At 33.1% G+C, this 17,861-nt stretch overlaps 3 protein-coding genes across 4 annotated transcripts; 2 read left to right on the top strand and 1 right to left on the bottom strand.

Moving 5' to 3' along the window:
• The first annotated feature begins 1,834 nt into the window (after positions 1 to 1,834).
• On the top strand, positions 1,835 to 4,028 carry LOC123708780 (inosine triphosphate pyrophosphatase). The gene is made up of 2 exons (XM_045659658.1): positions 1,835 to 2,615; positions 3,925 to 4,028. The coding sequence occupies exon 1, from the start codon at positions 1,991 to 1,993 to the stop codon at positions 2,570 to 2,572; it is 582 nt and encodes a 193-aa protein (XP_045515614.1). The 5' UTR covers positions 1,835 to 1,990; the 3' UTR covers positions 2,573 to 2,615; positions 3,925 to 4,028.
• On the bottom strand, positions 3,016 to 11,743 carry LOC123708779 (protein artichoke). 2 transcript variants are annotated; one of them, XM_045659655.1, is made up of 4 exons: positions 11,594 to 11,743; positions 7,957 to 8,153; positions 4,722 to 7,345; positions 3,016 to 4,635 (listed from the first exon to the last, which is right to left on the bottom strand). In XM_045659655.1, the coding sequence occupies exons 2-4, from the start codon at positions 8,094 to 8,096 to the stop codon at positions 3,125 to 3,127; spliced, it is 4,275 nt and encodes a 1,424-aa protein (XP_045515611.1). In that variant the 5' UTR covers positions 8,097 to 8,153; positions 11,594 to 11,743; the 3' UTR covers positions 3,016 to 3,124. The 2 variants fall into 2 exon arrangements, with proteins under 2 accessions (XP_045515611.1, XP_045515613.1); XM_045659657.1 differs by having other exon boundaries at positions 7,957 to 8,165.
• A 1,871-nt stretch (positions 11,744 to 13,614) lies between these two features.
• Positions 13,615 to 17,817, top strand: LOC123708032 (L-threonine 3-dehydrogenase, mitochondrial). Its single transcript, XM_045658478.1, has 4 exons — positions 13,615 to 13,846; positions 14,870 to 15,394; positions 15,676 to 15,942; positions 17,100 to 17,817. Exons 1-4 carry the CDS (start codon positions 13,747 to 13,749, stop codon positions 17,234 to 17,236), a joined length of 1,029 nt encoding a protein of 342 aa, XP_045514434.1. The 5' UTR covers positions 13,615 to 13,746; the 3' UTR covers positions 17,237 to 17,817.
• The last annotated feature ends 44 nt before the right edge of the window (positions 17,818 to 17,861 follow it).

The following is a 17,861-nucleotide window of genomic DNA, read 5'->3' on the forward strand; positions in this document are numbered from 1 at the left end:
CAAAACGAGCTCATCAGATCTGTAAAATTCAAAGATCATCAAACCTGTAAAATTTGAGTAAATGACTTTACTTTTTCGGAGATAACTAAAAGTACCAAAAGTCTATCTTCAACACAGCAAAACGAGACTCCTGACTAAGGCAATACTTACATAAAATGAATAACATCTGCTTGGTTGATACATATACATTTTAGCAGGGAGTCATACATCCAAGTAAAAGAATATAATAAGGTTTACCATACCCTACACCCAATAAACAAATCCAGAGGAGAAAGTACTTAAAAACGACAGTTTTAATTAACACCGTGAGATCTTCAAATGTGAAATAAAACATATTTAGTCCACTGTCGCTGTGAGCCTAATAATAAAACAGCGTCCATTATCAATATCATCTGCCCACAAAGACATGCACTTAAGTCCGACCAGTACAAATCCTCTTAGAAGATCCTCGAAATATATTTGTGTTGGGAGGCGATTTCAAAGCAAAACTGTTATACTTCCCAGTATGTATATCAATATTAATAACAACTAAAGCAAAAATACTGTATATAAGATTTGAAATGTGATGCGGTGCGATTTCGTCAGGCCTACATACTGGCTAAAAGACAAAATATAATACTATATCGTATAGATTTCTTCACGTTATCATCAAATACTCTGCAAATAGATGAAAAATATGATATGAACTCTGGTCACTCGCCAATCATACTCAAAATTGGAGATGACCAACATGTAAACTGAATCCAACTCTAGTGCGTTCGTATATGGACTAGGAAAGATTAATCTTAAGAATATTTATTTATTTCCTATTTTTCCAGTAACTTAATACTAAAACAGTTGAAAACTAAACTTAAACCATAATATAAACCATTTTATAACTAATTATAAATAATGCAATTCTTGTAAATTCAGCCGGTCTGCAAATAAAAACATCGGCCTAACAAGCAATAATATTTAGGATGCGCAAGACACGCGTAAATGGTGCGCGCCCGAGGCACTGCCAGCAATTGCGATCGCTTACCACGCCGAGATTGATTATTTGGCACACGCAGCCCTCTCCAACATTTCCGCATTATATATTTTACCTCTAAGGACCTTGAAGGGAAAAAATATAATGTGATGGTAATATGATAGACCTAAAAGTACCTTTAAAGAGTAAAACGTCTCGACCGTACCGATCACCAATTTGGTAAATACATTCTACCATAGAACTGGCTCCTAGAATTGCAAATGATATTGAACAAGCATTAGAAGAACAAAAAATCTGCTCCAGCGTGATTCTGGATATACATAAAAATTAATTATAATAAAATAAAAAAACTCTTCATTCAACTGGCTTTAATTGTTTAAAACATGAGTTATAAGTTTATATATATATAGTGGTAGTGGGGTTGCGATGATGAATTAACAAAACACTAACTTGATTTATATAAGGGTATTTTAAAACTAAGTGACACTTATGTTACCTATAAAGAATATGATTGTAATCAACGTATTATATTACAATTTATGAGTGTGGAAAAAACTAAAGGGCATATTTTGGCTTCACGTGTTTGTCCCACCCATTTTCGACAGGCATGACCGGCGTTGGCGTTAGTGCCAATGAATCTGTATATGAATGACACAAGCTCACGCTTTGTCACGAGACCATTTGTTATTTTGTCTTAAGTCTAAAGCTGGTCCGCTCCTTTATTTTCTAACGCCATTGGCCATCCGTTTTTCCATAATAGTTAGTATTCTATGGTATAGTCGACACTATTCTATAGTCTATATGTTTATTTGTACTAACTATATTCTACATTTACATTCTATGTATTATTTGTACTAACTACTAACTATATTCTACATTTTACTGTTTAATGTTTACAAATTTAATTAATGAAAAACCTAAGGTGCTGTTTACATTCAACATAAGAAAATACTAATGAGTCATTTTAGATTCGTACTCACCTAATACTTTATTTTCTGAAACACATAACAATCACTAAAAATGTCCCAAAGAACATTAACTTTTGTTACGGGCAACATAAAGAAATTAGAAGAGGTTAGAGCTATACTGGGAAACAGCTTTCCTTTAGAAGTTACAAGTCATAAATTAGATCTTCCAGAATTACAGGGTGAAATAGAAGAGATTTCTATAAAGAAATGCCAAGAAGCAGCCCACCGCATAAACTGTCCTGTTTTAATCGAAGACACCTCATTATGTTTTAATGCTTTGAAAGGTCTGCCTGGGCCATATATTAAGTGGTTTTTGGACAAACTACAACCGGAAGGATTACACCAACTACTGGCTGGATGGGAAGATAAATCTGCAGAAGCTGTATGTACATTTGCCTACTCACCTGGTAAACCCAATGATGACGTTTTGGTATTTCAAGGAAGGACTTCTGGAAAAATTGTCTCTCCAAGGGGAACAAGAGACTTTGGTTGGGATTGTGTATTTCAACCGGATGGCTATGATAAAACATATGCTGAATTGCCAAAGGAGGAGAAGAATAAAATTTCTCATAGATATAAGGCACTAGATAAGCTAAGAGCATATTTTGTTCAAAATCAAAATGCTGAAGTATAAATGTGGTGTTTCAGAACAATGTAGTAGTACAGAGTACTCACAGGTAAAGAGTGAATTACTAAAGATTAAATTGCTTTTAAAGGGCTGTTTACTATAATTTCTTACTTTGAATCATAACATTCGGTCTTTGAATCAAATGTTGATTTTCCATATGTATTTTTTTTTATCCCAAATAAATTGAATGCTAAATTAAAATAAATATAAATAAATATAGAAATTACATACTGATTAATGCATGAATACAACACTATGCAATCTCCTACATTACTCTGTCATACAGTGACATTGAACCAAAATAGACAAGATTAAAGTGTTAAGTTTAACACCTTCAATAAAAATCATTTACTTACAACACAGTAGAAATACTTTTATTACTATCTTACTTATTATAAACACCATATTTATTTTTTAATTGATTGTAAAAGATTATGTTCCATTTATTATTTGACAATTTAAAGCTATTTGTGGCTAGTTCTGCCTTATCTCGGGTCTGTGTCAGTGCGAAAGTATGCAGTAATTCAATATACATAAAATTACATAGTTTATTTTAAGTTAAATTTGAAAAAGTAATATTTTATACAAGGTATATAGTATAACACTAACATCTAAAAAATATGTTTTCTGTAATAAATTTGATGCAGAAGTTGATTTATGGATGCCAGGTGCAATATAAGGATCTAAATGAGATTTATTGTAATTCTTATAATACCAGTCTTTAGTTTCAGTACTCTTATTATTGGGTACTTGTAAGTCACTAAATCTTGTCTTTGCCTCTCTGTTTGTAACTGGAGCGTAATTATTACGTAAATCATAGTGCTCAGCATGTGGCAAATTGACTTTCGTAATTGTTGCAGCTCTGGTGCCATTCCATATAAAATCGTCATTCTTTGTTGCAAGAACAGCTGATAAAGCTGTGGGTTGACTATCGATTTTATGCTCCTTTGTAGGTCTTTTAGTTATTGGCCAACTGGTTGGTGTAGGAAGGCTAGTTGTATCTAGCCATGTTTGTAACATATCATTACTATCTGTGGTTATAATTCCCTCTTTTTCGGTAACATGTGTGATTGTGTAGTTTGATTCTATCATGTTATATTTACTTAAGTTTGTTGGATCACTTTTCTGTTCCACCACATTTTTTGTCTTATTGTAAGCAATTTGAGTATTATTATCTTTACCAAAGTATGATTTTACTTCATGAACTTCGCTTTTCGTATTTCTATGAGTAGTTATATTGTTCACAACTGCTTTCGGCGGCACAATGTCATGTGCTAAAAAGGTATTATTGATGATGCCAATGTTACCATATCTAATTTTCCCACCATCACTTATTACAGTATGTGTTTTGTTTACAGTTGGAGTGGGTATTGGACTTACTATTGGAGAGAAACCACTTGATGTAGAGGGAAGCATAGGGGTGAATCCACCAGTTTCAAATTTAGGCAAATCTGTTACAGGGTACTTTTTCAAATTTGGTGTGTTTTTATTCTCAGACCAATCTATTTTACGGCCTGTGGTCAACAACTTTCCCATGTCAAGTGAAGGTAATGGAAGACCAAAAAATGTAAAACCAGTTTTGGGAGGAGATGCAGTAGAAGAAGATCCAATGATAGATGTTCTTTTGTCAGTAACATTTTTCATAGATGCATAAAGGGTTGGAGTATTACCTACCTTTTTGTTGGTATAATTTGTTTGATCGTTATTAATAGCCATTAGTGTTTCATTGTATGGATAGTCTACATAATCATCATAAAAGTAATCTGATTCTTCTGGAGAAGGTCTGTTTATCTTATTTCCTTGATAGTTATTTTTTAAGCCTGTGGAATAATCTGTTATTTTGTTTACGGAAGATAGAACTGAAGTGCCGATGCTAGGTAATAGAGCTTGATTCTCATGAGTAAAACAACTTCTATCCTCATTTCCTATTGGTTGATTTTTGCAATCATCTCTGCCAAAAGATATATCTTTTACATGTGTACCATCTGTACATTTAGGACCCATTGAAGTTGATTCAGCTAGCCAAGACTTAAGCCAAATAATACCGCAGTTGCATATTAAAGGGTTCCCTGTAAATTAAAAACATTTGATTATAATTAGATGTAGCTTCATAAATACTAAATTAGTTGAAATGCCAATATCTTAATTTTCTTACCATCTATATCAAAAATAGCTATATTATGTCTCAATTTCAGGAAATTGTTTTCAGTTACCGTAGTTAATTTGTTATGGCGTAAAGATAATACTTTTAATCTTTGCATATAATCAAATGGATTGCCATTTATAGAGCATACATGGTTATTATCAAGATTTAGCTCAACAAGCCATTCCATGTATTGAAAAGATTCTCTTGTGATCATGGTCACTTTATTAAAACTAAGGTCTAAAACTTCAAGTGAAGTTAATTGTCTGATCCCAGAATTTTCCAAATTAGTCATCTGATTGTTGCTCATGTTAAGGTACTGTACTAAAGGCATGTTATCAAAGGCGCGTTTAGATACATATTGTAGTCTGTTTCCTTGTAGTTCAATTATACGCAATCTTGGAAGATTTGAGAATGCTCGATCAGGTAAATCAACTATATGATTTCTACTTAAGGAAATCGAGGTCAGGTTCGCTAAATTTGCTATAGCTAAGTTATGAATAGTCTCAACCTGATTATTGTCAAAATCTATAGTCTCTAAGTCCTGTAGATTTTCTAAAGTGCCTGATCGTAACTCAGCTATTTTATTACTGGGTAATTTTATTTCTTTTAGTGTTTGAATGCTATTTATAGAGTTACCATCGAAATGCTTTAAATGATTGTAACTAACATCTAAAACTTTCAAATTCGATAACATGTTTAAACTTTTCGGCAGTTCGTATAACTTATTAAATGATATGTTAAGTAATTCTACATTCAAAGGTTGATTTATCCTATCAGTGGATATACTTTTAAGTCTGTTTTTACTTAAATCAATAGCTGCTAATACAATGTTATCTTTGATTGCAGAAAAATCTATATTTTCTATATGGTTTCCATTAATATTTACTCGCTTTAGTTGTGAAAGTTTGTCAAAACTTCTAGGATGTATAGAAATTATCTGGTTTTCACTAAGATCTAAAATTTCTAGGTGTTGTAAATCACTAAACGTCATAGCCTCAATTTGTTTCAGCCCATTTCGTTTCATGTAAAATCTCCGCAAATTGTGTAATATATTCAACCCTCCGTGTGGTATTTTCTGTATTCCATTATTAGATAAATCTAATGTTCTTAAAGAAGGAAGCTCTAAATCAGGAGAGGGAAGTATTGGTAATGATGTTATCTGGTTTTTTTGCAAATACAATTGCTCCAATCCACGTGGAAGTCCAGGCAAGAACTCCACAAGCCTATTAGAACTTGCGTCAATTTCATATAAGTTTTCCAGATTTCTAAACGTTGCTGGATGTATAGATATCAAAGCATTTTTCGAAATATTAATGTATTCTAAAAAAGGAGAATCCATAAATGTTAGGGGATCAATGATCGATATCTGATTCCCACTTATGTTTATTCGTCTTAGAGCTGGTAGATTGTACAATAGTTTGGGTTGTAACCTTCGAAAAAAATTCTCAGATATATCTAAGCCTTTTAAAGCTGGCAGATTCCAATACGGTCCTTCATTCATATCGCTCAATGAATTGTTACTTAGCTGAAGTTCCCTTAGAGCTGGCATAGCGACGATTGCTTCAGACTCTATAAATTTTATGTTATTTTTATTTAAATGAAGTCGTTCTAAACTTGGATGTCCTCTCAGTGCTCCTCGAGGAATATTTTGTAGAAAGTTTTCGCTCATATCTAAAAACTTTAGGCGTGGCAAGGCGTCAAGCAAAGACCGAAATTCAGAAATGTGCATTATTTTATTTCCAATGAGTGTCAATTCTTCAACACCGCTACCCGAAGGTTGTAAGAAAGATTCGGGATGTATTCTGACAATTTCATTGTAATTTAAATCAACGACTCTTAATTTTGGAACAAGATGGAAAGCTCCGTGGTGAATAATACTTATACTATTGTGTGATAGTAACAGCACTTCCAACATAGGTTGATCAACAAATGCACCTTCATTTAATTTCGATATGTAGTTATGATTGAGATTTAAATTTGAGAGGATAGGCAAATCTCTAATTGCTCTACCTATCATTGTAGCATCCGAAATAAAATTATTGCTTAAAGATAATTCATTCAGTATTGGTAATAGAGACAACGCTCTCATATGTATATTCATAATGCCACAGTTTGTAATTTCGAGTTTTGTAAGTTTAGGCAAATCGTAAAATGCATTCTCTTCAAGACTGTGAAGTTTTGGACTGCCTTCAATAAAAATCTTATCTAAATTAGGCAAATTTTCAAATGTATGTTTACTTATGCTGGTTAAACTTTCAGATTGAATGCTAACGTACCGCAATCTTGATAGATTAATCAATGATGGAATACGCTTTAAGCTCTGGGACTGTATAGTTAAAGCTTGTAAATTGTGCAATTTTGAAAAACTTTCTGCTGGCATGCTTTTTAGATCATTTTCAACTATAAATATTTCTACCAAATTTGGTTCTTGTGTTTCAAGCCATGCTGCCGATACACTTTCTAACCCGTTATGTCTTAGCATTAATCTTGCAACATTTAGCCCTTGAAACAGCTTTCCTGGTAAAGATGGTAAATAATTATTTTCTACAATAAGTTCATCTATTGGTTTTCGAACGAATTGTCCCAGTTTCTGTATGCCTTTTGTCACTTGCATCAAGTCGCTGTGTGTACACCTGGAATGAAATGAGCAACATGAACTAAAATGTATTAAAGCCTAAAGAGATTTAGAGCGCGAAGTAAGATTCCCGTATGTCAAAATCCATTACATTTTTCGCGTACGTGAGTCTTATTCACTTAGCGCTTACTTGAATTTCTAAATAACACCCCAAGATCTAGCTTACTTTTAGATGACATTTGCGTGATGACTCATGTCTACCTCACTTCTTATCGATTCGAGTGCCTGGACGCGACGGACGTGTGGTCGTAAAAATTACATTAATGTATTAAAAATATTAACGTTATAATAATTTTTATGAGCTCTTGCTTAGAATGAACTCAGTAAATGGTTACCCTATAATTAAATACCGAGATTCTAAGACTAGACACTAAGCAAGAAATCACAAGTTTTGTATAAAGTTATTTTAAATTAACGTCAACAAGAGTACAGAGTACAAGTATATGAAATGCTTCTAAATGCTTTACATTTACTGCCAGTTCTCAAATCATGGGCGTAGAACGGAAGAGAAGAACGTAATAAACTCAATAGGCAAAGCAAAGCCTGACCAACGTTTAACTTCAAATTGTAGTATTATGTTGTACGAGTACTCTTTTTTTTTTAACTTACCATATTTGTGGATCTTCGTTCCTGGTTGAACATATACATGGCAGTATATGTTCTGGAATCGGACATATTCCCTCATTTGATTTCAATGACGGTATTAGGAAGGTGAGACACAATAGTACTCTTTGCGTTTTGGAATCCATACCTTAACTGCCTGGATTGTCATGGTATCATCCTTTATTTCTTCAAGTTAATTTTCACTGAAATTCATACTGGAAATTAAATGAGCTATTACTGCGATAGCTGCGTCGTTACTGTTTATGTTAACCATTAAACAAAGAGATTTCAAATCCGGTTGCAACAAGGACGGTGGTGATTAAAACAATAAAATCGGGAAACAATAGTTGCGTGGCAAAGCATGATTGTGAAGTACTTTGGCTCTACTTTCACTTGGATCGCTATTGTTCTCTAATAGTTAACAGGTCAGGATTCGGACCTTATGTCATAATTACCGTAATGATGCAACTAAGGTAGACGTTTCGACGTGTTCCATTGGGCTATACGATTTTGGGAACAGTCTTTTGCTGACGATACCAGTGTTTTGGCAGATATTCTAGGTTTTACCTAGGTCACATCTATTGATAAACTAAACTTATTGAATTACTAAAAGAAGTAAAAGTAAGTTATTATATTAGTACGCATATTGCACACTAGCTAATCGTAGGTACTAGTGTTGATCCCACACATGATAGTGCGGAAATATAATAGCCAAATAAACAAATAACGATGTTAAAGGAATACAAGTAACAAGAAAAATAGAGAAGGATATCAATCACACCGAACCTTATCTCGACCTCAAAACGGCATTTAGAATTAATGTAAATGCAATGAAACTAGATAATGTAACCTATATGCAACCATCGAGACGAATCATTCTGGTACAGTTACGCAGTTATCTCGAAAATAACTGTCTTATGGAGACACCGTACACCAACCGTGAATATGATAAACATGATTATACCACCTTTTTTTTAGATGTGGTTGGATGAAGTATACAGCGATACTGAGGGTAAGATTAAGGTACTAATTTTAGTGCTATGTATCACGATCGTATGTCTATTCAATACATTTTTGACTGGGCGTGCTATACTTATATAGACCCAAGTTTCGTTACTATGAACTACTTCTACGAATCTTAACCTTAAGGGTAAGATTAATGGATGACAATAATTATTAAATACCTGAGACTTACGATACTGGAACACCGTTTCTTTGTTTCCGATTGAATCTATCTTTAAGTTATTTAAATTTGTACTTATAAGTGGCTTAAATAATCATTAACTCTTAACTCAATACGACTGTATGTCTGAAATCAATACTATGGATGTTATATTGATTTTTAACGGGTATACTAGATTCCCGTAATTTTAAATTAGACTATCAAATTAATAGGTCAGGCGATTAGCCTTCTGTGATATTCAACCCAAGAATATTCTTGCGTCCAAAATGTACGAGTCCTGATTAAGCCCATAGATAATACAAACTCGGACCCTAATAATATCGATACATTCAAAGTTTCTAAAATACATTATCTAACTCTTTTGTTTACAATTTATTGTTTCGACGACAGGTGAACCCAGAACCTTCAAGGTGAAGGTTGTAGTAGCAACTACTTATACAAAATAGCGGTTGCTATATAAGTTATTATTGGAAAAGTGCTTTTAAAATTGCTACAATTTTATTAATTTCTTCTATACATTTAACTGAGCAATTAGATTTAGACTCCTGTCTTGAAATACGGAAATATTATTGTATTATTTTTGTGTTGCTCTATAAACTAACACAAACACAGCGCACGCTTTTAAAAATCAAATACATGAGCATACACACCCATTCACGTATACTTAATGTCTTATAAGACTTGTGAAACACTATAACTACTTTTTGTCAAAACACTGTTATAAACATGTACCATGTACTACGTAATAATTATTATCTAGTTACCCACAACCTATCCACATACAGGACCTGATTATACCTAAGGCTAATTAGGCTGCAGCCTAGGGCGCGACGATCTAGGGAGGCGCGGGTGTGCTGAAATCGTGTCTTCGCTAGCATCATCCCCTGCATATTTCAACTAGACCGAGGCAAAACACTACATGAACTATTAACTGGATCTATTAGGCGATGGAATTTTTTTGTATCCTAATTAGATGAAGAATCAACGGTACTAAACTATCTGCCAAAAACACGAAAAAAATCAAAGTAACACAAAACATGTAAGAAGAAGAAAGAAACCAAAATTTCGGAGCACATTGAGCTAGAAGGAGGAAACTTTCATCGTTGATAATTATTATACAGTTATTAATAATTAATAACTGTATAATAATTTTAAGTGCACTTTAGGACAATAATTGTCCTAAATTATCTATATATAGAAATGAATCCCTATTTCCCTTGGTCACGGCATCATGCGTGAACGGCTGGACCGACATTGCTAATTCTTTTTTTGTTGTTTGGTATTGTCAGGAGAAGGTTGTTACGAAAGAGAAAAATAAGGAAATTAGAAATATTTAAGAATACTTAACCACCATATTACGTAATCATGACTTTTATTACGATAGCGGTTTTTCAATTCAAACTTTTTTCATGTCACTTTATGGCGTTTGACATAACATTGACAGAATGCGAGCGGGAAATATCGTCAAAGAGGATGAAGAAAAATGAACATTGTTTAAAACAAATGCTTCGATTGGAGTTATTATATTGATAAAATACATATAAAATAATTACAGTCGCTAATTGTTTATGGCATTAATTTGGAAATCCATGTTTTTCACATGGCCAGTTACATGTCGCCTGTTCGCATATCGGAATACCAACAAAACTATTTATATACGCGCGAGAAAAACAAACAAAGAATGTTGTTTATCATAAAGCATTAGAATATTAAACACTTTCGTTTATGAAATATTCGAATCAATTCGAAATTAATATTCATAGATAAGACAGGACAACGTTTGTCGGGTCCACTAGTTTATAATACAGTATACACAACGTTTGGTTTCTTGCGGAAACTGCACTGAATGAACTGAAAAAGACATTGAATTTAGTTGAAGCCAAGCAAAAACGTTAAAACAACTACATGCCACTGATTTAGGAGAAACCTTTGCAGAAGGATGCGTCCATTTTCCGTAGTTTTTAAAATCTGACACCAAGGCCCAGCATTCTATTCATGCCAGAACCCCAAAGGGTCTGTTGCAGTTGATAAAACGTTTTAATATTTCATGTATGTTCCCGAATGTGGAGATATTATTTAAAAAAAATTTGACAGTGAGTGTTACTAACTGCCGGTCTTTTTTAGCACTTAAAAGAGTAAAAAGTTACTTGCGCTCCACACTCCGTCCGTAAAAACTTGCAGCGCTCTCGCTTATGTGTTAAAATTTTCACACTAATAAATAAATTCAAAAATAATATACTACTTTTACGACCCACCGTAACACACCTGTCATCTGCCGAGGGCGCATCCTGACTAATAGAATAAAGAACTCTTGATCAGTCACTGTCCACATATAAACCTATATGTCATTAATTAATTTATTGTTTTTTTTAAATAATAAAACCATTAGGTATGTACCTATATAAGGTGACTTATATAGAACGCTATGTATGACATAATGTTATATTGTTTAAAACTTACGTGAAATGTCGTAATAGCTTTTACTTTCGTTCATACAGCTGACCAAATTTTTTAAATTCCCAATTGCCACTTCACAAAGATTAATGCGAAGAACTACCAACTACGTGGGAGGTGAATAAATCTATAATGTAATGCACTAATAGAGGCTTCTTGGAGCTATGATAGACAAATACGGACTGGGATGCGAAGTGGATTTCGCATGCAAACACCAGACTTTCGGTTCATGGCTCGATGCGCACCAAGTAACTTATCTTTCACCATTGTGGCGCGTGCCACCACTTCACGTAATCTTTAATACAGATACGGACAATATAAAACATGTGAGGTCTTTTAATTTTTTAATAAACATCTTAAGTAATAGTTATCAGCCTTCTTCTTCTGATTGTAATCGAATATTAACCAAGTGTTATACCCACAACTACTGAAACCGGTTATATTATATACATAATCCTGACAAGAAAAAACAACTTTGTTTTGACAATATAGCGCTTTCTGTAGTCTCAAGGCCTTATTAATATAAAAGAGGAATGAATTTTAGCCACAATGATAAGTAATTCAAGAAACGATACTTAAGCAATTGTCGAACTAGTGTTTTTCCGTATCTCCTATTTTATTAATCTTTGAAAGAAATTACAAAACAGATTGCACATTCGGTAATCAAGATTTAATCCTTTGATGTTGTAATAAGGAAGGGTCGCACAATGAAATACGACATGCGTTAAATTATTTGATGCAAACGATAAACGGTGACAAAAAATTTCATTGTTACCGTAATTTTAATGAAATGGACACTTTTACTTGACTATTCATTTATTTAAAAAAATACTCATAAAAAGGATTGCTTATATTATTTTATATGTAAACTCTAAATACCGACGAAGGGTGTAGGGCTGTGGTGATTTATGTTGTAGAAAGTTGTCGTAACATATAATAAAAGAGGACGACAAACCAACTGAATCATACTAATGTCAAAGTTTTCGAGAGTTTGACGTCAAATTAAGTAACATTACATAGAGTTGACACTTATTTGTAGTGGAAGAACGAATTGTATGTTCTTCCCGACCATATACGTTCATATAATCGACATTAAAATGAACACCTATACGTATCACATTTACATTACATCAGTGGTCATGGTTCTACAATTATTATGCATGATTTGTTTTTGCATGATCGTAACAAGGCGTGGCAAATTTTCGCGAATTTCCGCATTAAAAACTTGTTTGCGACCAGCCTATCGTAGCTTGTTATTTTGATACAATACTGAGATACTGTCAAGGTAGGAGAATAAAATATGTTTTCCTTTACACAAAGTATTATTATTGAAGAGAGCACATTCATAATCACAATTGTTCGAAGTTAACATTAATTCGTTGAACGAAGTTTTTACTGAAACGGAAGAATAAAATAAAATGTCATTGGTTATGTATGAGTGATGATACATTTGAGAGTAGTGTTGGCGAGGTCTCATCCCTGTGGTCGTAGGTTTGATCCCCGGCTGTACACCAATGGATTTTCTTTCTATGTGCGCATTTAACATAGCTCTAACGGTGAGGTACATCGTGAGGAAACCGACTTGCCTTAGACCCAAAAGTCGACGTTGAGTACCTACTTGCCTATTCAATTTACAAATGATCATGACACAAATGGAGAAATCTGAGGCCCATAGCTTAAAAGGTTGTAGCGCTAATGATCTATTTTTATTGCTACACCTGCAACAGCAGTTCCTACTTTTTTTACCAACCATTTTTGAAATAATAATAAAATTACTTTTAAATGATATCAAATCAAACTCCAAACTATTGGTGTTGGAAGTAACAGGTAATTCTGATTTATTATGTTTGCAAATTGAAAACGAGATCTCAAGGCCAGACTGGCAAAAATTTTATACTGAAGTAGGCATGTGTGATCTACGTCGAACAACACACCTACTTCGGTATCAAATTAGTAGTATACATCACTTTAATTTGACTACACATAAAGTTCATTTTCCTATTTCAGAAATCTCACCAAGCGTTCTAGGTGTGACGTTGAGTATAACAGGTTCCGAGGTTCTAATTCATCTAAATCATTATTGGCTTCAGTTAGCTGTTATCGTTGCTACTAAGTGTTGCTTATAAGGAGCAAATTGAAACCGATATCTTGAGAATACTATGGCATTATTGCAAAAATTGTTTCAGAAAACATTATTGACGAATCTGCGGGCGTATAGTGTGAAAAACTTACAGAAACCACCAAAAATTTTAATTACTGGTGAGTCCCTATCTATTCGAGCCGGAATAACTGCTTAAGGTTCTACAACACTCTACATAATGTATTTAGGTTCATGCTTTTAGTTAAATATCTGGAGCGAGAAGATAAACTTGTTTTTGTAACTAAGATTTGTAATACACAGTTCGATAATATTGTTTTTTTATTAACTTGACGCTAATAACAATAAATCTTAAGGAACTAGACGCGGTTGGAACCTTAGAACCTTGGAAGTTATACCTTAAATTACTCCGTAACTAAAAATAGATCACTAATACTATCGTTAATAATACAAAATAAATGGACATACTATATATAAGTATTTCCTCTTTTTGAAATATGGCAGATATTATGTTGGATCTGAATAAATTATAAGCGACCTTGAATTGGTAAATTTGCCGATTCCGAATAATCCGTTAATTTTAATAATTGTACAGAATTAGTTTTTAATATCTGTAAAAAAACTTCTAAAGTAAACCTACCTTCTGCAATCAACTATTATATTTATATTGGTCAAGGATTAATAAGATACAACAGGTATACAAATGTGACCTAGGGTTGAATATTAAAACCACAGCAACATTCACTTTAGTCTTAGGATTTAGGAGAGGATTGAAAATAAAAATATTTTTATTTAAAATTAATATATTTATTTTGCATAATGTAAATAGTATGTAACGTAATTATCTATTAAAAATAAGTAATACATATATATAACTATTTGCATTCTGCATGATAAATATGTGTATTATTGAAATATTTACATTTACGTGTATAATAACATGTTTATAATACAATTATTATCGTGGAAATGCCGTTGTGAACAATACGTTTCATGGATATTAATTAAACAAATTATGGCGCTAATTCCACTTATTTGTTTATCGCGTACATAGGTACATATTTGTATATATTTATTTGGTAAAATAAACTATAAATATATGTAAATGATAAACGTTTTTATTACCGAGTCTTGTGATGATTGGCTTAAACTCGATAACACTGTAGATGTAACTTATATTTCAGGTGGTCTGGGTCAACTCGGCGTGGAATGTGCTAAATACTTACGACAAAAATACGGCCAACAGAATGTCATTCTATCAGATATAATAAAACCAACCCTAGATGTGGCTAATGATGGTCCATATATTTTCGCTGACATTCTAGATTTTAAAGGACTCCAGAAAATTGTTGTCGACCACAGAGTAGACTGGTTGATACATTTTTCTGCTCTGTTAAGTGCAATAGGTGAACAAAACGTTCCACTCGCTGTAAGAGTGAACATCGAAGGCATGCATAACGTTATCGAGCTTGCAAAACAGTATAAACTTAGGATTTTTGTTCCTAGTACAATAGGTGCTTTTGGCCCTGACTCTCCCCGAAACCCAACGCCGAATATCACTGTTCAAAGACCAAGAACAATTTATGGTGTGTCTAAAGTCCACGCGGAGTTATTGGGAGAGTACTATTATCATAAGTTCGGGCTTGATTTTCGTTGTTTACGATTTCCTGGTGTAATTTCGAGCGATCCACCAGGTGGAGGCACAACAGGTATTACCAATTTTACTTATAGTTACTTTCTATAACTGTGAGCATGGTGGTAAATGAAATTTTAAAACGCTCTATCAGTTGCTAATGTACTGAGTTAGTTGGGTCGGCCCAAGTAACTCAGAACGAACTATTGTTTCACTAACGTTGATAATTCTATTATCAACAATAACAATAATGACCGGAAGTAAAATATAATAAGTGTTATATTATTTGTCTACATTACACAATATACAATGAATATGCCTTCTACCTTTTTCATGACCAAGCCCTCTTTTTTTTAGATTACGCCATAGCAATCTTCCATGATGTTTTACGTAAAGGCCATTACCAATGCTATTTAAAACCAGATACGAGGCTACCAATGATGCATGTGAGAGACGCACTAAAAGCCCTGTCAGAGTTCCTGGAAGCACCAAACGAAATCCTGAATAGACGCTGCTACAATGTCACCTCAATGAGCTTCACTCCTGAAGAACTGGCCGACAAAATGACTAAATATATACCAGATTTTAAGATCACGTATATGCCGGACGCAAGACAGGAGATTGGTAAGATACAATTATACTTAATTATGTGTTAACGCAAGTTTTATATTTTGAAACGATCATGAATATTGCAACACCTGTCACCTCTAGAATTATAGTACTTTCACGTAGTCCCTAGATATTCTTTAGCTGAAAGTCCCTAGATATTCTAAAAGGGCTCAATGTAGGCTCTTCGCAGTTTTATCGACTGCGACTGCTACTGAAATAAGCAGTAGACCAATTCGTTAGGGGCTCTTTTATGGCATTTGTGAAGGCACTCACTGCATCTTCAAAATCGAGGTGATCTAACAAAAATCATAATAACTAATGGACTAAAATTTTTCTGGCGATAAATTTCAGGTACTTAATTAATTTTAAGGTGTATATATCACCGTCATATAACGAAATCCGCAAGTCAATAAAGTTCCTAAGAGCCCACATTTTCGCCAATTTATCGATTTGGTCTCGTGGTAAATTCATAAATTAACGGATATTCGTAAGATTCCAAACGGTTAGGATAGGTTAGTGACTTATTCAACCAATCAGAGCGCACATGTAGTTTTTTCGAAATCTATAAATTAGCAGATTTTTTTTATATTTCGGTAACATATACAAGAAATAAAAATTTCCGTCAAAATGCATAAAACACACACGATTAAAAATTAGTTTACTTCTATAACGCCTGCAAAAAAATATCATTATGACAAGTTGGAAAAGACCTTATTGGACGCAGACAGCTACTAATCTAATAATGCCCTAGACATTTGTAGAAATTGATTGTTTCTCTTTGATTAAGATATGTATCACATAATTGCGAAAATTTAAATTATTTTTGCGTGTTTGTGTGGTAGAATGACCCATTTCATAAAAACGTAAGTATGAACTTCGACGCACTTTTAAAGTACCATATTATTAAAGTTACAATTTGTGTATCCTTTGAATTATATACGACAATATAAAAATCATTAAAACGTACTGACTATGGTGCTCGTTCGTAATATACGAAATATCCAGAACTATGGGAATGTAAGGTGACGTTTAAAATTGTATTAAGTTAATTCCATGCTAGACTAATCCATGTACACGGACTTTGTTTATAGATTTTATTTTCTTAGCATCTAACATCTTTTCCATATAGTTTGTAAATTAAGAAATTCTTTAATATTAACTGTGTGTTTCAGCTGACAGTTGGCCCCAAGTGTTTGATGATAGCGAAGCAAGAAGAGACTGGAATTGGAACCCCAAAGTGGACTTGGACAATTTAGTTGAACTTATGATGCGCGAAGTCAAAGATAAAATAGCCAGCAACGGCTTTTGACAGTGTATATTTAAAATTAGGTTTAATAAAAATAATTGTGTATTTTTCGAACACATTAATTGTAAGACAGTTTAAGGTTACCTAACCTCAGGACATGGTACAAAAAATAAATAATTACAAATATAATTGCAAAATAAATAAGTAAACCTTGAATTAGTCCTGTCCTGTTCGTGAAAATATATAACATACCTTTAGATAACAATCGTTTGTAAATTTAGAATCTTGATAAATTCTATGCAATTCAAATTATGTTAATAAGCTGAATCTCTATTAAAAGCGTCTCAAAGGAAATTTAGTACATAGGCTACATATAACTTAAATTTATAAATAGCCTTATTGACAATTACGGTAAAAATACTATTTTTTATTTTTCGATCACCATATTGCACGAGATCTTCTGGGAAATAAGTGTCGTTAATATGACAACATTTTTATAGACAAATTGTCATTTGGCAACTTAATATGGTATCTGTGGCAGTCTCGCTATGAATACTGAATAGCACTTCAAACGTGAAATTATGTGAATAATGTAATAAACTCACATTTATATAGGTGAAGTTGTATTTAAAATGCATTTTCAAACAAATACTTTATTTATCCAATAACCAATTCTTAGCTTACAATG

The sequence above is a fragment of the Pieris brassicae genome, chromosome 4 (assembly GCF_905147105.1).
Source record: "Pieris brassicae chromosome 4, ilPieBrab1.1, whole genome shotgun sequence".
NCBI classification, from domain to species: Eukaryota; Metazoa; Arthropoda; class Insecta; order Lepidoptera; family Pieridae; genus Pieris; species Pieris brassicae.